This window comes from Panthera uncia (assembly GCF_023721935.1).
Source record: "Panthera uncia isolate 11264 chromosome B3 unlocalized genomic scaffold, Puncia_PCG_1.0 HiC_scaffold_1, whole genome shotgun sequence".
Lineage (NCBI taxonomy): Eukaryota > Metazoa > Chordata > Mammalia > Carnivora > Felidae > Panthera > Panthera uncia.
The window spans coordinates 27,686,703-27,710,036 of NW_026057582.1; the positions used below are offsets into that span (position 1 = coordinate 27,686,703).

General features: G+C 37.8%; 1 protein-coding gene across 1 annotated transcript in view; it reads right to left on the reverse strand.

Moving 5' to 3' along the window:
• DNAL1 (dynein axonemal light chain 1) overlaps window positions 1–23,334 on the reverse strand; it is a 44,811-nt gene that overhangs the window by 18,185 nt on the left and 3,292 nt on the right. The window contains exons 2-4 of the mRNA XM_049611423.1: window positions 14,441–14,479; window positions 11,186–11,295; window positions 8,188–8,243 (exon numbers count right to left, since the gene is read on the reverse strand). Of these exons, the coding sequence (XP_049467380.1) occupies window positions 8,188–8,243; window positions 11,186–11,295; window positions 14,441–14,479 (205 nt within the window). The remainder of the gene's footprint in view (window positions 1–8,187; window positions 8,244–11,185; window positions 11,296–14,440; window positions 14,480–23,334) is intronic.

The following is a 23,334-nucleotide window of genomic DNA, read 5'->3' on the forward strand; positions in this document are numbered from 1 at the left end:
AATGTCATCATTTTAGGTAACATTCAATGACTGGTACCCTGGGGCACCTGAATGGCTCAGCCAGTTAAGCGTCCAACTCAATTTCGGCTCAGGTCATGATCTCACGGTTGGTGGGTTTGCTTGGGATTCCCTCTCTCCTTCTCTCTCTGCCCCTACTCTCTCTCTCTCTCTCTCTCTCTCTCTCTCTCTCAAAATAAATAAATAAACTTAAAAAAAAAAGTGCAATATGACTGCTGCCCGTATAAGAATTATAGGAGGGGCGCCTGGGTGGCTCAGTCGGTTGAGCGTCCAACTTCAGCTCAGGTCACGATCTCGCGGTTCGTGGGTTTGAGCCCCGCGTCAGGCTCTGGGCTGACGGCTCAGAGCCTGGAGCCTGCTTCCGATTCTGTGTCTCCCTCTCTCTCTGCCCCTCCCCCATTCATGCTCTGTCTCTCTCTGTCTCAAAAATAAATAAACATTAAAAAAAGAATTATAGGAACAGATTAGGACACAGACAGAAACAGAGAAAAGACCATTAAAGACCAAAGGAGGGACACCTAGATGGCTCAGTTGGTTAAGTGTCTGACTTCAGCTCAGGTCATGATCTCACTGCTTGAGTTCGAGCCCCCCATCGGGCTCTGTGCTGACAGCTCAGAGCCTGGAGCCTGTTTCCGATTCTGTGTCTCCCTCTCTCTCTGCCCCTCTCCCACTCACACTCTGTCTCTTTCTCTCAAAAATAAATAAATGTTAAAAAATTTATAAAGAGGGGAGCCTGGGTGGCTCATTTGGTTAAGTGTCCGACTTCGGCTCAGGTCATGATCTCACAGTTTGTGAGTTTGAGCCCCACTGTGGACTCTGTGCTGACAGCTCAGAGCCTGGAGCCTGCTTTGGATTCTGTCTCCTTCTCTCTCTGCCCCTCCCCACTTGTGTGCTTTGTCTCTCAAAAATAAATAAATGTAAAAAAAATTTTTTTTAACTATAAAAAAAAATTAGAAAGAAAAAACAAAAGACCAGAGGAAAAGATGGCCATCCGCAAGCCAAGGAGAGAGGAACTCAACCCTCCAAAACCTTGATCTTGGACTTCTCACCTCTACAGCTGTAAGAAAATAAATTTCTGTTGCTTAAGCCATCTAGTCTGTGGAATTTGTTATGACAGCCCTAGCAAATTCATACACCCCATATAACAATATATGTGTGAAAATTAAATATTTAAGAAAATCATATAATCAATTATTCTTTAAAGCTTCTTGATATGGAAAGATTGCCATTTTATTTTGTCTATTCCATGCAGATTGAAAAGCTTATTCAAACAGTTATCCATTCAACACATAACTATTGAGCATCTACAATACACCAGGAACAGCTATAATCACTTGCAGTGATTAAAATATACTATATGATAATACAATAGTGAATAATATAGACAAAAATTCCTGCTGTCATTGAGCTAACAATTTGCCAGATAATAAACTAAGTAAGATACTGGGGCACCTATGTGGCTCATTCGGTTAAGTGTCCCAAGTCTTGATTTCGGCTCAGGTCATGATCTCACGGTTTGTGAGTTCAAGCTCTGCATTGGGCTCTGTGCTGACAGCGTGGGTCCTGCTTGGGATTCTCTCTCTCTCTCTCTCTCTCTCTCTCTCTCTCTGTCCCTTCCTGACTCTCTATCTTCTCTGAAAATAAATTTAAAAAACTTAAAAAAGAAAAAAAGAAAGATAATAGGTCTTGCATAGGCTGTGTGAGAAAGGAGTTAAGAAATTACCAGGGAGTTTGTCCTAAGCAACAGGAAGAATGGAGTTGTTGCTATCTGAGAAAGACACATAGGAAGTTGGTTTAGCTGGGGCTGGGGAAGGATATCAGTACTCAGTTTCGGAAATGTTAAGTGTGTGATGTCTAGTAGACATCCAATGGAAATACCAGGCAACCAACTGTGCAAATCCGGAGTTCAGAGGAGATGCCTGGGTTAGGGATACAAGTGTGGGAACCATCAGCATATAGATGATAAAACCATGACCTAGATGAGATAATCCAGGGAATAGGTGAAGACAGAACAGAGAAGAGATCCAAGAACTGAGGCCTAGAGTTCTCTAATACTTAAAAGTGGGAGACACGAGACTGGGAAGGAGCAGCCAGAAAGACAGGAAGATCAGGAGGGCACAGTGTCCTAGAAGCCAAACATTGAAATTACTTCGAAGAGAAACTAAATCATTAATGTCAAAATATGCTGCTAGGTCAACTAAGATGAAGACTGAGAAGCAACCTCAGACTGAATATAACAAATATAAAATATATGTAGCTCTTCCAAAGATAGTATCTAAGTTAATATATAAAACTCTTTTTTTTTTAAACACCTTTTAAAAAAAATACACACGAAAATGGTGATAGAAAGCTAAAAAGATCTTATTGATTACTGTATAGGGACATAAATTATGATATCAAAGTTAATAAATTAAATGTTCTGACATAACACAACGATATATTTTTCAGAAGTAGAAGGTGGTACAGAAGTAGAGCACCACCAAAAGGAAAACACTGTTTTTTTCTTCATACAAGAAGGGTCCTGGTGAAAATCAAAACAGTGTTCGAAAGTTCTGTGTTTATTTAGTAAACTAAAGGAGAAAAGTATAAGTTTTTACCAAAGATACAAGGCAACACAATTTATGTTCTAATATTTGATATGAGATTATTAATATTCATATTGTACAACCTTTTAGTCACAGTTTTCAACATAGTCCAGGTATGCAGTTTTCTAGCCACAGTTTTGCTACAATAAACATAGTTGCCATTAGGGTTATTCTGCCTTATAAACCCCCTGTTAAATAGGAATCCCTTTTTATTCCAGATCCTGTCATCACAGTTTAACAAGTGAGACTATAGTGCTCATGAAAGGGAAGGGGTGAGAGACAGGCTACAGTCATATATTCAATCCTTCATAGGGATCAGCAGTGTCTTTTTGCTTTATAGTCACAGATGATGTGTATTCCCCAGTGACCGGCTATAGACTATGGAAGTACTATTTGTTGTAAGCACAACTAAAATGAGGTGAATCAAGTATAGCAAATGTATGGTACAAATGCTTATACTGTCTCAATCCATGTCTACATCAGACATCAATAACTGATCAAGCTATTCTTTCTACTGAATTTTTGGTACTCTTATTAATTAATTAAATTTTTCTGAGAGTCACTACCAATTGACCAAAGTTAGATTATAAGTTAAAGTCTATTGCCAGCCCTGTACAGAGGTTATCTATTTTCACTATTGTCAGAGTGATGTTTTTAATGAAAAGAAAAGCATGTTATCTGTATTGATAAATAATACGTCATCAGGGTGCATCCGACACTTGATTTCAGTTTATTTATTTGAGAGAGAGAGAGAAAGAGAGCAGGAGAGGAGCAGAGAGAGAAGGAGAGAAAGAGAGAATCCTAAGCAGGCTCTTCACTGCCAGCGAGGAGCCCTCTGCAGGGCTAGAACCCACAAACCATGAGATCATGACCTGACCTGAAACCAAGAGTTGGACGCTTAACCGACTAAGCCACCTGGTGCCCCCCAACTCTTGATTTCAGCTCAGGTCATATCTCAGTGTTTGTGAGATAGAGGCCCGCGTTAGGCATGCTGTCAGCATGGAGCCTGCTTGGGATTCTCCCTCTCTCTCTCTCTCTCTCTCTGAAAATAAATAAACTTTAAAAACATATCATCAATTTAATCTCATTAAAGCAAGTTATTTCAATTATAGACAAAGTGTCTGTATAATTGTTGAATAACACAGGAGTTAGCAATGCCAACCCCCAGGCAGTTGAAAATCTGAGTATAAATTTTTACTCTCCCAAAACTTAACGACTAATAGCCTGCTATTGAGCAGAAGCCTTGGTCAACAGTCCATTAATGCACATTTTGTATGTTATATGTATTATATATTATATTCTTACAATAAACCTAGAGAAAAGAAAATATTAAGAAAATCATGAAAGAGGGGCGCCTGGGTGGCTCAGTTGGTTAAGCATCGGACTTCGGCTCAGGTCATGATCTCACAGTCTGTTAGTTCAGCCCCACATTGGGCTCTGTGCTGACAGCTCAGAGCCTGGAGCCTGTTTCAGATTCTGTGACTCCCTCTTTCTCTCTCCTCCCCCACACATGCTCTCTCTCTTCTCAAAAATAAAAAAAAAAAGTTTAAAAAAAAGAAAATCATAAAAGAAAGAAAATACATTCAAGAATGAAAGGAAAATAAATTTACAGTGCTGTAAAAAAAAAAAAAATCAGCATGTAAATAGACTCACACAGTTCAAACCCATGTTGTTCAAGGGTTAATGGTAAAGTGAAACATCTCAAATTGTTTAATGAGTCAGTGAAAAACAAATATACTGAGTCACCTTATGCACAGCTCTAATAGTAAATGGTTCTTCTCCAGGACTACATAAATACTGAATGCCAACTTTGGGTAAGGTCCTGGGAGGAGGATGGAGATTTGGAAGATAAGATAGTAAGATGTGATGTTTACACTCAAGGAGCTCATTATCTGAAGAGACAGAACATATTCCTCACTAACCATAATAATAGCTAATATTTCTTGAGCATTTATATGTACCAGGAACTATTCAAAACACTTTATATATACTAACTCATTTAATCTTCACAAAAACTATATGAAGTGGGTATTTATTATTATAATCCAAGACAGTTATTAATATTCCTAAAGAAAGAGTAATAATGGAGGTGCCTGGGTGGCACTATGAGCACAGAGCCCACACGGAATTCTCTCCCTTTCTCTCTGCCCCTCCTCTGTGCTTTTTCTTGGTCTCTCAAAAATAAATAAATAAACATTAAAAAAAGAGAAAGAATAATTATGACAATCACTAGAGAAGTCTTTAGAGGGAGAAATGACATTTAAACTTGACATTCTTAATCTTAATTTTGTTTTTTGCAGGATTTTCATGTTGAGGAAGGGGCTATTCTCAAAGGAAAAAAGCATTGCATTAACAAATGCACAAAGTCATAAAAAAGAATGATGTATTCAGGTGTGAATAGGGTGGCACAGATTTTAGATGACTTTGAATGCAACATTAAGGCATTTGGTCTTTACTAGGCAAAAGGGAACCATTAAAGGTCTCTGATCTGGAAGAATGATAATGAAAATAATATAAAAAAAACATTTTTTTAACATTTTATTTTTTGAGAGACAGAGAGAGAGAGAGAGAGTGTAACCAGGGGAGGGGCAGAGAGAAAGAGAGGGAGACACAGAATCCAAAGCAGGCTCCAGGATCTGAGCTGTCAGCACAGAGCCCCATGCAGGGCTTGAACCCACGGACATGAGTCAGATGCTCAACCAACTGAGTCACCCAGGCGCCCCAAGAATAATATTTTTAGAAAGAAAACCCTGCTATCAATGTTGAATGTCAACTGGGTGAAAGGAGACAAAAAGATCAATTCGGAGGCTAGCACAAAGTCATAAGGCAGTGTTTTTCTCTTTCTTTTCTTTTCTTTCTTCCTTCCTTCTTACCTTCCTTCCTACCTTCCTACCTTCCTTCCTTCCTTCCTACCTATCTTTCTTTCTTTCTTTCTTTCTTTCTTTCTTTCTTTCTTTCAAGAAAGAGAGCACATAAGCAGGGGAGAGGGGCAGAGGGAAAGAGAGACAGAATCTTAAGCAGGCTCCATGCCCAGCATGGAGCCCAACTTGAGGCTGGATCTCACAACCCTGAGATCATGACCTGATCCAAAGTCAAGAGTCAGATGCTTAGGGGCGCCTGGGTGGCTCAGGTGGTTAGGTGTCCAACTTCGGCTCTCGTGGTTCATGGGTTCGAGTCCTACATCAGGCTCTCTGCTGTCAGCACAGAGCCTGCTTTGGATCCTCTGTTGCCCTTTCCCTCTGCCCCTCCTCAACTTGCACTCTCTCTCTCTCTCAAAAATAAATAAACATTAAAAAAAAAAAAAAAGAGTCGGATGCTTAACCAACTGAACCACCCAGGCACCCCATGGCAGTGTTTCTCAAACTATAGGTGATATGAAATCAGCTTAATGGGTTGTGACAAGCATTTTTAAAAAATGAAATCTTTAAAAAACTTATACTGGAGGGTGCCTGGGGGGCTCAGTTGGTTGAGCATCCAACTTCTCATGGCTCTTGGGTTTGAACCCCATGTTGGGCTCTGTGCTAACAGCTCAGAGCCTGAAGCCCGCTTTGGATTCTGTGTCTCCCTCTCTCTCTCTGCCTCTTCATCACTCATGCTCTCTCTCTCCTTCAAAAATAAATAAACATTAAAAATAATTTAAAACCTTACACTGGAACCTATGCTATAAGGGTAAATATTGTTTTACAAACCTATTCCACTTCACATGTGTATGTATGTATTTGATATGTATATTCATATGAATATATGTATTGCGTCATGAATTCAAATGTATTCCTTACTATGGAAGAGTGGTAAAAAAAATGTTTGAAAATACAAGGGGGAGATGATGTGGGTCTTAAATAAAACCATAGCTTCTGGAAATGGAAAAGCAACAAATTATTTAAGAGCTCTCTCAAAGAGTAAACAGGACTCAGTGATGAACTCAGATGTCTTAAGGGAAGTAAAGGAGGAGCATGGTAGGTTAAATAATTCCCCACCGAAAGATACCTAGATCCTAATCCCCGGAACCTGCGAATGTTACCTTATATGGGGGGGGGGGGGGGGGGGGGGGGGGGGGAGTACTTTGTAGATGTCATCAAGTTAGGGATCTTAGGGAGAATAGCCTTGATTATCTAGGTGTTCCCTAAATGTAATCACACATATCTTCTTAAGAAGGAGGCAGAGAGTGGTGCCTGGGTGGCTCAGTCAGTTGAGCATCCATCTTTGGCTCAGGTCATGATCTTGCAGTTCATGAGTTTCTGCCCCACATTGGGCTTGCTGCTCTCAGTGCATAGCCTGATTTGCATCTTTTGCACCACCCCCCTGACCCTCCCCTGCTCATGCTCTCTCTCAAAAATAAATTTAAAAATATTAATAATAAAAAAAGGAGGCAGAGAAATAAATATGTGACACAGATGAAAGAGGAGAAGTCAACATGACCACAGAGGCAGAGATTAGAGTGATGTCCTCACAAGCCAAGGAACATGGCAGCCATCAGAATCTAAAAGAAACAAGGAACAGATTCTCCCCTAAAGCCTTCAGGCAGTGTGGCTTGGTCAAAACCTTGATTTTGGCCCACTAAAACCAATTTCAGACTTCTGGCCTCCAGAACTGTTTTTGTTCTTGCTGTTGTTTTTCAGAACTATTGTTTTAAACCACCAAGTTTCACCAAACATAGGAAATTAGCAGGAGTCAGAAGCCTTGGCAACTGGGATGGTGGCAACATCATTAACACAGATAAGGAACACAAGAAAAATGATGGTGAGGAATTAAAATTTAAATATAACAAGTATTGGGGCACCTGAGAGGCTAAGTCAGTTAAGACTTAGACTTTTTTTCTTTTGTTTATTTTTGAGAGAAAGACAGAGAATGAGCAGGGGAGGGACAGAGAGAGAGGGAGACACAGAATCCGAAGCAGGCTCCAGGCTCAGAGTTGTCAGCACAGAGCCCGACGTGGGACACAAATTCACAAACCATGAGATCATGACCTGAGCCGAAGTCACACACTTAATCGACTAAGCTGCCCAGGCGCCCCAAGCCTCTTACTCTTGGTCCAACTCAGCTCAGGTCATGATCTCACAGTTCGTGGGTTCAAGCCCCATGTCTGGCTCTCTGCTAATGGTACAAGACCTGCTTGGGATTCTCTCTCTCTCTTCTTCTCTCTCTGCCCCTTACTCACTCTCTCTCTCTCCAAAATAAATAAATAAAATTAAAAATAAATAAATAAAAAGTTCCAGAATACCACCTGGAATTCTTAAAAATAAAGTAAGAAAGAAGGAAAGAAAGAAAGAAAGAAAGAAAGAAAGAAAGAAAGAAAGACAAGACAAATTTGAACAAAATACATATAATAAAAAAATCTCATTTTTCTATTTAATTCTAACTCTATAAAAGCTTTAAAACATCTTTAAAATGTTTAGGTCTTTTGTTTTCTCTGATTTTCTTTGGATAACCAAATTTAAGACACATGGTTTATATATTTTCTCTGTCATCTGACAATTACTGTGGTTAAAACAGGTGCTAGCTTCTGGGATTACATAGTGTCTCTAGAATGTTTATTCCAGTAATGAGAAAACCCAAGAACCATCTGTTACTGTGGATCACTTACTTAAGCCATTGAGGTTGGCAATTTTTTCAATGCAGTTTGTAGACAGTGAAAGCTTCCTTGAAAAGAACAAAGGAAAACTTGAATTAATATGAAGCAATTTTAAATGATGTATCAGAAAAATAAATAAATGGTTTATCAGAAATTATTCCTCAAGTGCCCATAGAAGATAATATTTAAGTCATATTTTCTTTTTATACTAAATCTTTTTCCCCCTCAGACATGGCATGTATTCTTTCATTTTGAAATCCTCATCCTTTTTTTCTGATCACAAAGTTAATACATATTCATTGCAGAAAATTAAAAAAAAACTTTTTGAAGGTAATTTAGTATTATTTATTAATTTTTTTAAATGCATGTGTTCTTTGACCTAGTAATTCATTTCTAAGAATAAATCCTACTGAAATACTAATACAATGCCAAAAGATATATAAGCTAGATTATTTATTGTATTATTGTAATAGCAAAAAATAGGGAAAAATCTATAAACATCTAGCAACTGAGGGATAGATAATGAAAAACTATACTGTCATTAAAACAAATGAAATTAGGCTCCAGATACCAGCTTGGGAAGACATCTATGATATGTGGTCAAGTTAAAAAACCATCTAGCAGAACAAAACATTTTATGTGATCCCTTTTGATAAAAAGCAGAACTATATTATATGCATGTGCAAAGATATTTATCTGCTCATGTGTTAAATCATTCAGAAATGTATACTGAAGAAGTCATAATGTAATGCTAACCATTCCACAGATATCCCCAGAGATAACTACTTTTAATGGTTTGTATACATTTGTCTAGGTTTTTTCTACTCATAATTTAACTATATAAAAAATTTAAAGGGAGCATAACTACACATTCTTAGTCTTCCTTTCTTGACAAAATTTTTAATATTTCAGTACATTTCATGCAAAAAATGTAATAAAAGCTAATTTTATTGAACACAATGTGTGCCCAGTATTCATCTAAGTACTTGTTACATAAACCGGTTTTGTTTGTTTTAACCATCACAACAATCCTGTGAAATAAGTATTATTATTATTATCTGCATTTTACAAGTGAGGAAACTGAGGTACAAAGATGTTAAGCAATTTGCCTAATATTACACAGCCATAAAGGGGCAGAGCCAAATTTAAAACTCTCCAAAAACTGACTCTAGAACATGTGATCTTATCCTTTATGATTTGACTTGAAAAAGAATTACTCATTTTTTTACAAAAGCAATTACTATAGTGTAAATTATTGATCAAATCTGTATATTTTCTAGCCATCCCCAATTCCTGACAACTCCCAGTGAAAAATGGAGTGCCTTAAATCTGGGAATATGACTGGGATGAATTCTTTAATTGTTGTTTAGGCAACCTGCCCAAAGAGATTGTCAGCCAAAGTATGAACAGGCTGACTCCTTCCAAGCAGTTCCAAGATAATTTGGTACCAGGTACAAAACCTTCTCAAACATTTGCCTTTGAGATGGCTTTATGATAAAAAGATATTTGACCACTTTGAAACAGTGCTCTTTGGAATCATGCTTTTAAAGCCAAAAAAAAATCTAGGGTGGATTTTCGTATAATACACAGTGCTCTTACCATAAAGGACAAGTTGCATACAATAACTAAATATGTTTGCTTCTCCCTTTCATTCCAAAGACAGATATTAGTCTAATGCATGGGTTCACAAATATGCATAGAAGAGTCACTCAAGCTGCTTATTATAGATTCCTAGGTTTCATCAGTAGATATTCTATTTCTATATATTTGGTGTGGGGCTTACCTCCTGCATTAGGAAATTCTTATGTAGGTAGTTAGTGCACTATATTTAGAAAAACACAGACTAAAGAAATCAGGAAGAATCCCAAGTGATTCTATAACAATCTACAGCTCCAACAAGACACTGCAGCCTGAGAGCATGGTCACAAGGTGTCATGGTATAATTGCCTCAAATTATCCACAGAAGCTTGCTAAAAAAGTATGTAGAGTATTGAGAAAATAACTTAAGAGGAATTCATATAGGGGTGCCTAGGTGGCTTAGTCAGTTAAGCATCTAACTCTTGGTTTCAGCTCAGGTCATGATCTTCTGGTTTGAGCACAACATCAGGCTCTGCACTGACAGCACAGCACAGAGTCTGCTTAGGATTCTCCCCCACTCTTTCCCCACCCATGCTGTCTCAAAATAAATAAATTAATTAAAAAAAAAAGAGGTATTAATATAGATCTGATACTTAAAGTCATGGGAAAATAGGATTATAAAATAATAAGTATAATTTGATCCCAATAAGGAAAGAAAAATTAGAAGGCTCTGTATCAACATGCTAACACTGATTCTCAAAAGATGGTGCAATTTTGGTTGATATTAATTCCTTTCCTTTGTGCTTTTTATATTTTCTAGATGTTTTAACAATGTATTTTTACAATTGAAAAAATTTAAAGCAGTATCTGTTAGGCCTCTAGTCTGTATAGTACTGACTGGCTAATTTTACAAGAGAAATACTAGCTTTTATAATAAAGTCTTATTGTATTACTTAGTTATTTAGTTTCTCCCAAGAGACAAGGAAAATTCTATTTTCCAGGCACATTATAAAAATTTTACTGAAAAAAAAGTACTATATTGGGGCACCTAGGTGGCTCAGTCAGTTGAGCATCCAACTTCAGCTTAGGTCATGATCTCACAGTTTGTGAGTTTGAGCACCACATCGGGCTCGCTGTTGTCAGAGCAGAGCCTGTTTTGGATCTTCTGTCCCCCTCACTCACTGCCCCTCCCCTGCTGGCACTTTCTATCTGAAAAATAAATAAACATAAAAAAAAAAGTACTATATCGTTCAGGGTTACTTTATTACTAGTCCCCCATAAACCAATGATCTTTTATGTTTGGCTTTGCCAAAGGGAGAATTATATCAACCAAACCAACAAACAAAAAGAAACAAAGATCACAGAAAACAAACACTTTTTTTCTAGTTTATGTATGTTAAAAAGGAAGGGGAAAAAAGACAAGAGAACTTACTCGCAATTAGCAAGTGTGGACAGAGATGCATCCATCTTCTCTATAGGGGGAATCTGAGCATAAAGCTTTATCTCTTTGGCTTCAGATGGCTTCTGACTGGTTTTCTCTTCCTATGATAAAAATTAATTTGGAAGAAAGTGATCCCTGATTATAATACAGAACTAAAGTCCAGAATTTTGCAAGGCTTTTCAATGTTTATTTCAAACCAATTATCAGAATTTTGTAACTCTGTGCATTCTTTACAGTTCACTTAATGAGATTTACTAACTAACCCTGATCACCAGGCTTTTACATGGCTCGTTCAGATAATTGTTAGGTTCCAACTGAATGAAAGGAGGAGGAAAGAAAATAACTTTTATTTCTGTAATATTTAAAATTCTTTAAGAGTCTATCAATGAACAAACACAAAACACGACAACATTTTCTTGGGAAGAATTCCTTGTGGCTAATCACCCTTTTCTTAAATATCAGATTTAGATCTGGAAGATTCAACTATTTTGCATCTCTTCTTGCAAATCTTTTACTATACATGGTTCAGTCTGAGAAAGAACCCCAGATACCAAGAATTTTGGAAGATACCATCTTTACGACACAGCTGAGGTCCAAGCTGTTTGCTCTATAATAATTTACTACTAAATTCTACCTTAGAGGAGCTCCTGGGTGGCTCACTAGGTTGAGTAACCGACTCTGGATTTCAGTTCAGGTCGTGATCTCCCGATTCATAAGGAGTTGGGCTCTGTGATGACAAGCTTGGAGCCTGCTTGGGATTCTCTCTCCCTCTCTCTCTGCCCCTCCCCAACTCACAAGTACACATGTACTCTCTCTCTCTCTCAAAATAAATAATTTTTTTTTAATTTTTAAAAAATTTATTTTGAGAGAGAGAGAGAGAAAGAGAGAGCGAGCAAGTGGGGGAGGGGCAGAGAGAGGCAGACAGAGGATCTGAAGCAGGCTCTGTGCTGACAGCAGAGAGCGTGATGCAGGGCTTGAACTCACAAACCATGAGATCATGACATGAGTCACCCAGGCACCCCTAAATAAACTTAAAAAAAGCTTTAAAATAAATTCTACCATAAAGTTTAATTTCAGTACTATGTACACAATTTAAAATTTAATTATCAATATATACTGCATCATAATATTTTCTAAATACCTCAATACTTAAAGTCAGTTCTCTCCAACAAAACAGGAAGTTCCTAAGGTGCAGGGACCATTTCCTTTGCTTTCCTATGTTTTCTATAACATAGTGCAATATAAGACACATAGAGGCTTATTTTTAAAAGTCAAATAATAAGATATCAATACTAGAAAATATACGATCAGTTGAAAAAAAAGATCTAATACACATCCACTTGGTACTTATTTTTGTGCCATACATTTGTAGGTTAGGGGAGCAGAAACACATACCTAATAGACCCTCAATAAATGTTAGATTAATCAGTGAAAGAGTGAGCTTAATGTCTTCAAATAATCTTGAAGTCAAAGATTTATGGCCACAATATGATCTAGAAATAGAACCGACAACCCAAACCAAAAAAGCAATTACTTATTATCATAAGTAAATAAAGTCCTAAAATCTGATTCAAAGAAAATCTAATCTAATAACAAGCCTATTCCATATGTACTTTTTTCTTTAACAAAACAGATTTGGGGCACCTGGGTGGCTAAGTCGGTTAGGTGTCCAACTCTTGATATCTGTTCAGGGTCATGAGTTCAAGTCCTGCATTGGGCTCCATGATAGACACAGAGCCTTCTTAAAATAACAAAAAACAAACAAACAAAACTCCAGATTTTTCATCAACCAAACAGAAATGAATTATTTAATCAATCAATTAATTAATTTAAATGTTTATTTATTTATTTTGAGAGAGAGAGAGAGCATGCAAGCGAGCGTGGGGAAGGGTCAATGAGAGAAGAAGAAACAGAGTCCCACGCAGTCTCCAAGCTTGTCATCACAGAGCCCAATGCAGGGCTCGAACTCAAACTGTGAGATCATGACCTGAGCTGAAACTAAGAGTTGGATGTTTAACCGGTTGACCCACCCAGGCACCACCAGCAATGTGGTTTTTAAATGCAGAGTACAAAGAAGTTTATAAGCACTAAAACAAGAATTCAAAAATTTTTTATTCTATCCATCCTATTTTCCCTAGACACCATCTCCTGAAAGACTTTTTATTCAAAGCCTAGCTACAAAAGCAAAAGATGCATTGTTATACAAAAAACTATTGATAACATTGACAAAAAAGTTATCACAGGGCATAGAAATTGAGGAGCCATCTCTATACTCTGTGGAAAGTATATCTATAATGCTGAATTACTACTGTCCAAACATCTATAATGTTGAATTACAACTATTCAACATTCTTTATAGAATGTTATATTCAAAATATTTATAGTTTATATTTAATGCATGTTTTTTACAATGCAGTTTCCTTTCTAATGTTAGTATCTGCTTTAGTATGTTTTCCAGCTTTATTGACATGTAAAATTGTATAAGTCTAAGGTGATGATTTGACACATGCATATATTGCAAAATGATTAACACAATAAGATTAGCTAACTCATCTATCACCTCACATAATTTTTTTTTAGTGCTGAGAACATTTAAGATCTATTCTCTTAGCAACTTTCAAGTATATAATACAATATTATTAACTACAGTCACCATGCTGTATATCAGATGCCTAGAACTTGTCTTATAACTTGAAGTTGTACCCTTTAACCAAGATCTCCCCAAGTCCCCCACATGCCAATCCCCAGCAATCAACATTCGATTTTTTGTTTCTGTGCGTTCAGCTTTTTTAGATTTCACATGAGTGAGATCATAGAGTACGTCTTTCTCTGTCTAACTTATTTCACTTATCATAATGCACTCAAGGTCCATCCATGTTGTCATAAATGGCAGGATTTCCTTTTTTGTGGCTGAATAATATTCCATTCTGTATATATATACATTTTTAATCCATTTATCCACTGATAGACATTTAGGATACTGATAATGATATAACCCACTGATTTTAATCAGATTTTCCCAATTTTACTAGTATTCATTTATATATGAGTATAAATGCTTTTGTATGTGTGTATTAAGTGTATACAATTTTATCTGTGTAGGTTCATGTACCAACCCCCACAGTCAAAATAGCTAAATAGCTCCAGTACCACAAAGATTCCTTGTATTGAATGATCAGATTTAAATACCTATCCAAAAACTTTCCTTGTATGGTCTCTAGAAGAGGTAAAAATTCATATACTCACCCATCTGGCTAGAGCTTCTTTGATTGTTGTTGCTTTTGCCTTAAAAAGAGAAGAAACAAGAGTGTCTTTATTGGTATGATTTGTTGATTCAACTTTTATGCAGTAATTATTAGCCTTGGCATCTACTATTAAAAGATTAACTTCTTTCTTTCAGACTTTATATGCAAACAAGCATGTTTTAATTTCCTGGAATCAGAATGATTTACTTAAATACCTTTCAGAGGTGCACCTGGGTGGCTCAGTCAGTTAAGCATCCAACTTCAGCTAAGGTCATGATCTCATGGTTTGTGGGTTCAAGCCTCACATTGGACTCTGTGCTGAAAGCTCAGAGACTGGAACCTGCTTCGAATTCTGTGTCTCCCTCTCTGTCTCTGTCTTTCCCCCACTTGCACGCATGCTCTCTCTCTCAAAAATAAATAAATAAACATTAAAAAAATAAATACTTCTCAGATAAATTAAGGAAATCATGGTGTAATACCCATATACTTCATTCCACTTGCTTTACAAAAAAGATATACCTTTTAACATTTGATATTAAAATATATCTTATTTCACTGATTCTAAGATCTACATCTTTTAAATTTTGACATCTTTGAAATTTGGATGCATTTTACAACCAGGAAAAATTTACAATTACTGTGGCCAGGTGGCAGTGGTAAATATCTAGAAAAATATTAACCATTTTATTTCATATATTTATATTCCTTTTTATGTTTGCAGAGAATGATATATGATAAAAATTTACATGCCCAAATACAATTAAAAATTTTGTTTTAATATTTATTGATCTTTGAGAGAGAGACAGAGAGAGAGAGCGAGAGAGAGAGAGAGAGAGAGAGAGCACAAACAGGGGAGGGGCCAAGAGAGAGAGGGAGACACAGAAACTGAAGCAGGCTCCAGGCTCTGAACCGTCAGCACAAAGCCGGACAGGGGGCTCGAACTCACAAACTGTGAGATCACTACCTGAGCCGAAGTCAGATGCTTAACAAACTGAGCCACCCAGGTGCCCCCCAAATATATTTAAAAGAACTCTGTTAATAAGAACAAAATAAAAATTCTAAATGACAGGAAATTACCTGTCAGGGTTTAATTCCAATTTCTTATTTTTCTTTCTTAGAACATAAAATAATGTTGCACTTTATAATCAATAGTATCTCAGATTCAATTTAATATGACACAACTTTAAATGTGAGAAAAGGAAGACATCCTTTGAATTATTGCTAGAGTTAATTAAAAAAAGAACAAAACCCCAAACAATAACAAAAGGAAAAATGTTAAAGTATAGTTGACCCTTGCACAAGATAAGCATTAGGGACACCAACCTCTCTCCCCTGAACAGTCAAAAATCTGAGTATAACTTTTGACTCCCCCAAAACTTTACTAATAGCCTACTGTTGACCAGAAGCCTTACCAATAACATAAACAGTGGATTAACACATATTTTGTATGTCATATGTATTACATACTATATTCTGACAATAAACTAAGCTAGAGAAAAGAAAATGTTATTAAGAAAATCATAGGGAAGAGGAAATACATTTATAGTACCACAGTGTATTTAACTGAAAATAATCTACCTAAGTGGACCAGTGCAGTGTTGCTCAACATGTATATCCTCACAATGGCATATACATGCCATTATGTCTAGAAAGTAAAGACATAGTAATAAATAGCCCTTGAGTTACAAAGTAAACTATAAATTAAAGTAAAACAAAAGACAAAAAATATTAAAATTTAAGGAATATAACATTTAAAAGGAGACTTACGGCTTCAAATACATTTATTTTTTTTTTTCAAAATGTATATTTATTTTTGAGAGAGAGAGACAGAGCATGAATGGGGGAGGGGCAGAGAGAGAGAGACCACAGAATCCAAAGCAGGCTCCAGGCTCTGGGCTGTCAGCACAGAGCCTGACACAGGGCTCGAACTCATGAACGGTGAGTCAGACACTTAACCAACTGAGTCACCCAGGTGCCCTCAAATACATTTATTAAAATATAAGAGAAAACATTGAGGAGGGCACTTACTGGGATGAGCACTGGGTGTTGTATGTAAGCGATGAACCATGGGAATCTACCCCCAAAACCTAGAGCACACTGTAGACACTGTACGTTAGCCAATTTGCCAATAAATTATATTTTAAAAAATAAGAGAAAAATAAGAGACACAAAACAAATAAGCTAAGCATTCAAGACATTTCAATAAGCACATCATTGCAAACACAAAGAAAGCTGAAAGAAATACAAAGGAAGAAGTTGATGAAAACAGACCAGAGGAAAAAAAAGATGGACATAACTAAAAGTTGGTTCCTAAATTTCTAGCAAGCCTAACTAAGAAAAAGACAGCTATAGAACAAAAATATAGAATCAGAGGAAATAATATAGATACCATAAAGATTTAAAAGTAAAATACTGGGGCGCTTGGGTGGCTCAGTCAGTTAAGCATCCAACCCTTGATAATGGCTCAAGTCACAATCTCATGGTTCGGTTCATGAGAAAGAGCCCGAGTCTGGCTCTGAACTGACAGTGCGGGGCTTGTTTGGGATTCTCTCTCCCTCTTTCTCTGCCCCTTCCCTGCTCACACACTTTCTCTCGCAAAATAAATAAATAAACATTAAAAAATAAATAAATAAGGGGTGCCTGCTCAGTCAGTTGAGCATCTGACTTTGGCTCAGGTCATGATCTCATGGTTTGTGAGTTCGAGCCCCACATCAGGCTCACTACTGTCAGCACAGAACCTACTTCAGATCCTCTGTCCCCCTGTCTCTACTCCTCCCCAGCTTGCACTCTCTCAAAAATAAACATTTTTAATAAACAATAAATAAATAAATAAATAAATAAAGTGAAAATAAAATTTTATAAGCAAATATGTGGTAATAAGTTTGAAAACCTAAACAAAGAATGCATATTTAGAAAAAACACAAAAGTGCTGAACTGTCACAGGAAGAAATCAGAAAACCTGAATAGGCCAATAACTATTTTAAATGTTAAAAAGATAATCAGGGCACCTGGGTGGCTCAGTCGGTTAAGCGTCCAGCTTCGACTCAGGTCATGATCTCAGGGTTCATGAGTTCGAGTCCCACATCAGGCTCTGTGCTGACAGCTCAGAGCCCAGAGCCTGCTTCAGATTCTGGGTCTCCCTTGCTCTCTACCCCTCTCCCATTTGCACTCTGTGTGTCTCTCCCTCTCCCTCTCTCTCTCTCTCTCTTTCTCTCAAAAATAAATAAACATTAAAAGAAATTAAAAAGAAAAAAAAAAGATAATCAGAGGGGCACCTGGGTGGCTCAGTCGGTTAAGCACCCACCTTCGGCTCAGGTCAGGATCTCCCAGTTCACGAGTTCAAGCCCCGCATCAGGCTCTGCACTGACAGCTCAGAGCCTGGAGCTTGCTTCAGATTCTGTGTCTCCCTCCCTTTCTACCCCTCCCCTGATTGCGCTCTGTCTCTCTCACAAAAATAAATAAAAACATTAAAAAAAAAAAAAAAGATAATCAGAGATTTACCTTCATTCTCCTTTCCTAAAGCTCCAAGCCTAGATAATTTTACAAGTAAACTCTGCCAAGTTTTCAAGGAACAGATATTTTCTGTTATACAAGTTGTTTCAGAAACCAAAAAAAGAGGGAAAACTGCTAGTTTATTTTATGAGGCTAGAATAACCTTGATGCCATAATGAGATAAGGACTCCTCTTCTCAGCATAGATTTGAAAATCCTAGATACAACAACAGATCTCCAAAGCCAATGGTGAATAATAATCGTGATCAAGAATGGCTAACCCCAGGAGCATAAGGATTGTTTAACAACAAAAAAGCCTATAAATATAATTTACTAAGAGTTAAAGGGAAATTCCCTATCTAATAAAAGCTACATACCAAAAACCTAAAGCAAATGCCATATTTTATGAAGAAATTCATTCATTTTAGCAAATATTTATTATCTACTATGTACCAAACATTCTTTTACATGCTTAGGACATATCAATGAACAAAACAAAGATTGCTGCTTTCCTGAAACTTACATCTATTGGCAGGAAACAGATGAAAAATAATATATTTAATAAATAAATTATATAGTATAATAGAAAGTGACAATTATTAAGGAAATTGGCTGCTTAACCAACTGACACACCCAGGAGCCCCTAGAGTATGTTTATTTTAAATAAGATGGTTAAGGGGGTGCCTGGGTGGCTCAGTCGGTTAAGCGTCTGACTTCGGCTCAGGTCACGATCTCGCGGTATGTGAGTTCGAGCCCCACGTCAGGCTCTGTGCTGACTGCTCAGAGCCTGGAGCTTGTTTCAGATTCTGTGTCTCCCTCTCTCTTTGACCCTCCCCCGTTCATGCTCTGTATCTCTCTGTCTCAAAAATAAATAAACGTTAAAAACAAATTTGGGGGGCGCCTGGGTGGCTCAGTCGGTTAAGCGGCCGACTTCGGTTCAGGTCATGATCTCGCGGTCCGTGAGTTCGAGCCCCGCGTTGGGCTCTGTGCTGACTTCTCAGAGCCTGGAGCCTGTTTCAGATTCTGTGTCTCCCTCTCACTGACCCTCCCCTGTTCATGCTCTGTCTCTCTCTGTCTCAAAAATAAATAAAACGTTAAAAAAAATTTTTTAATAAATAAATAAATACGATGGTTAAGGAGGATCACACTGGAAAGATCGAAAAGTATATAATCAGAGGAGGGGTCTGAGATGGCAAAGCAGCATCAAAGTTCTCTGCTTCTCATCCCTGAAATGCAACTAGATCAGCATCAAACCACTTTGCACACCCAGAGAATTAATCTGAGGATTAACACAGCAATCTGCATAACTTAAGCCACAGAACTAGGCAGGTATTCGGGATGGAGAGGTGAACTGGGGAGAGAGAATCTGTGGAGGGTAGGGAGGGAGTGGTATTTGCGGAGAGAGGACAGAGAAAGGGGGGGGAGAGCGCAGGAAAAGCACTCCCCTTGAAAGTAGCTGGAGAGAAAGAGAAAGAGTGAAAGCACCCACAAGTACCTAAACAAGAAAAGAAGAGGGAAGAGGGTTTCGATGTCATTAGGATTCTATAAATAGGGCAGAGTAGCATCAGAAATTCTGCAGCCCAATACCTGGAGGTGCTCTGGTGGGAAGGGCAAATCCCCAGAGGCAGGCAGCGAGGTCTGAGCAGTCCATGGGCCACACAGGGAGAAGTGGTTCCCCTGCTACCCTGCTAGGAGGGCATTTGGTAGAGGCCATGCAGTCTGCCCACAGGCAAAGGTCCCAGCAGACCCCGGAGGACATGACTGCTGGTATTGGAACAAAAATGCCAGAGTGTGGTGAAACCTGGTGTGGGTTGTGTGTTGTGATTTACCATAATCCCTGAAACACTGCCACTATGCCATCAGATGAACTTAGACTGGGGCAAGCCAGCATCCAGCCACAACCTCTCATCCTCTACAGCAGCATGATCACAAGGAATGTCCCCAGGGGCAAGCAGGCATCCGGCCATTGCTCAGCAAGACCCTTCCTCAGAGGGTTGGAGCAGGTGTAAGCAGCAGGGCCCTCAGAAGTGAGGGGTTTGGAAACACAGCCCCATCTGAGATAAAATTCAGGAGGGAGGTGCCATCTAAGCTGATGGCTTGGACACAGACAGTGTAGAAATAGGGAGTGGATGGAAACCAGAAACAAAGAAGTTGTGCTTGATTGCCAGTAGGGTAGAGCAGAGTTCTGATAGTAGAGACTGAGAAGCTGGATGCCATTTTCACCTCTGACACATGCACACAAACACGTGCACGTGGGCCACACTGATCCGCTCCAGTAAGCTAAGCAGCGCCACCTAGCGGAGAACAGAGTCATTACACCACGACCTGTCCAACTGCACCAACCAAGCCCTAGAGAACCACCATAAGTCTCCACCTGATTGGCGTACAGACTATAAAGTGCTTCATAGTTTGACTTCTAGGGGAAACCAGATGTAATTTCATTCAGAATTCATTCTGTTCACTGGTCCATCTATTTGGGGTTTTTTTGTTTGTTTTGTGTTTTTTCTTTTCTTTTCTTATTCTTGGATACAGAAAGAGAAAAAAAATATTTTTATTTTCCATTGTTATATAATTAAAAAAATTTTTTACTACATTTTTTGGAAATTTATTTTTTTATTCTATTTTACCTTCTCCAATTCATTTCATTGTATTTTATTGTATACCTTTTTTAAATTTTTAAATGATTTCTTACTTTTTTCTTTTTCTTTTCTTTTCTTTCCTTTTTTCTCTATGAAATTAAGCTTCTTTCAAGGATCTAGCATCAGCATGTCTAACATACCTAGGATCTAGCTTCCTTTATTTGATTTTTTGGTATTGTTTCTAATCTTTTTAATTTTAATTTTTTATTTTATTAATTCTTTTTCTTCCTCCAAAATGACAAAACTAATTAACCCCAAAAGAAAGAATAGGAAGAAATGACAGTCAGGGACTTATCAACACAGATATAAGCAAGATGTCTGAACTAGAATTAGGAGTCATGATAATAAGAATACCAGCTGGGGTTGAAAAAAAGCATAGAATCCCTTTCTGCAGAGATGAAAGAAGCAAAATCTAGTCAGAATGAAATTAAAAATTCTGTAACAGAGATGCAATCTCAAATGGTTGCCATGGCTTCAAGGATGGATGAAGCAGAGCAGCGAATCAGTGACATAGAAGACAAAATTATGGAGAATAATGAAGCAGAAAGAAGAGAGAAACTAAGGCAAAAGAGCACGATATAAGATTTAGAGAACTCAATGACTCACTAAAAAGAAATAACATCCAAATCATAGGAATCCCAGAAGATGAAGAGAGAGAAAAAGGGGTAGAAGGTTTATGTGAGCAAATCATAGCAGAAAACTTTCCTAACCTGGGGATAGACACAGACATTAAAATCCAAGAAGCACAGAGAACTCCCATTAGATTCAACAAAAAGGCATATCATCAACAAGGCATATCATAGTCAAATTCACAAAATACACAGATAAGGAAAGAATTATGAAAGCAGCAAGGGGAAAAAAGTCCTTAACCTATAAGGGAAGACAGATCAGGTTCACAGCAGACCTATCCACAGAAATTTGGCAGGCCAGAAAGGAGTGGCAGGATATATACAATATGCTGAATCAGAAAAATATGCAGACAAGAGTTCTTTATCCAGACAGGCTGTCATTCAAAATAGAAGGAGAAATAAAGAGTTTCACAGACAAACAAAAACTAAAGGAGTTTATGAGCGCTAAACTGGCCCTGCAAGGAATTTTAAGGAGGACTCTCTGAGAGGAGAAAAGACAAAACAAAACAAAAACGACCAAAAGCAACAAAGACTAGAAAGGACCAGAGACCACCACCAGAAACTCCAACTCTATAGGCAACGCAATGGCAATAAATTAATATCTTTCAGTACTCACTCTAAATGTCAATGGTCTAAATGCTCCAATCAAAAGATATAGTGTAAGAGAATGGATAAGAAAACAAGATCTGTCTATATGCTGTTTACAAGAGACCCATTTTAGACCTAAAGACACTTTCAGATTTAAAGCAAGGGGATTGAGGGGTACCTGGGTGGCTCAGTCAGTTAAGCGTCCGACGTCGGCTCAGGTCATGATCTCACAATTTGTGAGTTCAAGCCCCACTTCAGGCTCTGCGCTGACAGCTCAGAGCCTGGAGCCTGCTTAGGATTCTGTGTCTCATTCTCTCTCTGCCCCTCCCCCACTTGTGCTCTGTCTTTCTCTGCCTCTCAAAAAAAATGTAAAAAAAAAATTTTTTTTAATAAAATAAATAAGATATTTTAGGGGCTCTTGGGTGGCTCAGTTGGTTAAGCATCCAACTCTTGATTTCAGCTAAGGTCATGATCTCACAGATAGTGAGATCAAGTACCAAGTCGGGCTCTGCACTGACAGCTCAGAGCCTGCTTGGGATTCTCTCTCTCCCTCTCTCTCACTGCCCCTCCCCTGCTTATGCTGTCTCTCTCAAAATAAATAAGTAAATTTTTTTTTAAAAAGATATTTTGGGGCACCTGGGTGGCTCAGTTGGTTAAGCATCCGACTTTGGCTCAGATCATGATCTCACAGCTCATGGGTTCAGGCCCCTGGTCAGACTCTGTGCTAACAGCTCAGAGCCTGGAGGCTGCTTCAGATTCAGTCTAGGTATCTCTCTGCCCCTCCCCTACTTGCGCACTGCATCTCTCAAATATAAATAAACATTTTAAAATTTTTAAAATAAATAAACTTTTAAAAAAGTATATTTTGGGGCACCTAGGTGGCTCAGTTGGTTAAGCTTCCGACATCATCTCATGTCATGATCTACCAGTTTGCAGGTTCAAGCTCCACGTTGGGCTCTGTGCTGACAGCCCAGAGCCTGGAGCCTGCTTTGGAGTCTGTGTCTTCCACTCCCTCTACCCGCCCCCCCACCCCCCGCCAACTCATGCTCAGTCTCTCTCTCTCTCTCTTTCAAAAATGAATAATCATTTTTAAAAAGTTTTTTAAAAATGGTTATTTTTAAAAAGTATTCTCTTTAAGATTCCAACATATCAAAGATACCTACTATCATTCCTACTGTTTAACATGGTATAAGAGATCTTGGTCAATGTTATAATAAAATACAAATTACAATGATTAAAAGGAGGAAATAAAACTCACTATTGGCAGATGATCATCTACATTGAAAACAGTAGAATAAATTGACAAATATTAGAACAAATGGAGTTCAGTAAGTGAAGAACACTACTGAGAAAGTTAAGAGAAAAGTTGTGAGAAGATATTTTCAATATAAAACCAACAAAAGACTAATATCTAGAATGTAGGAGAAGCTCCTAAAATTCAGAAACAAAAAGGAAAATTAGAAAAATTTTACAAAAAATATACACAGAATTCACAGAAACTGAAATTCAAATGACTAACAATATCATGAGGTATTCAAACTCACTGAA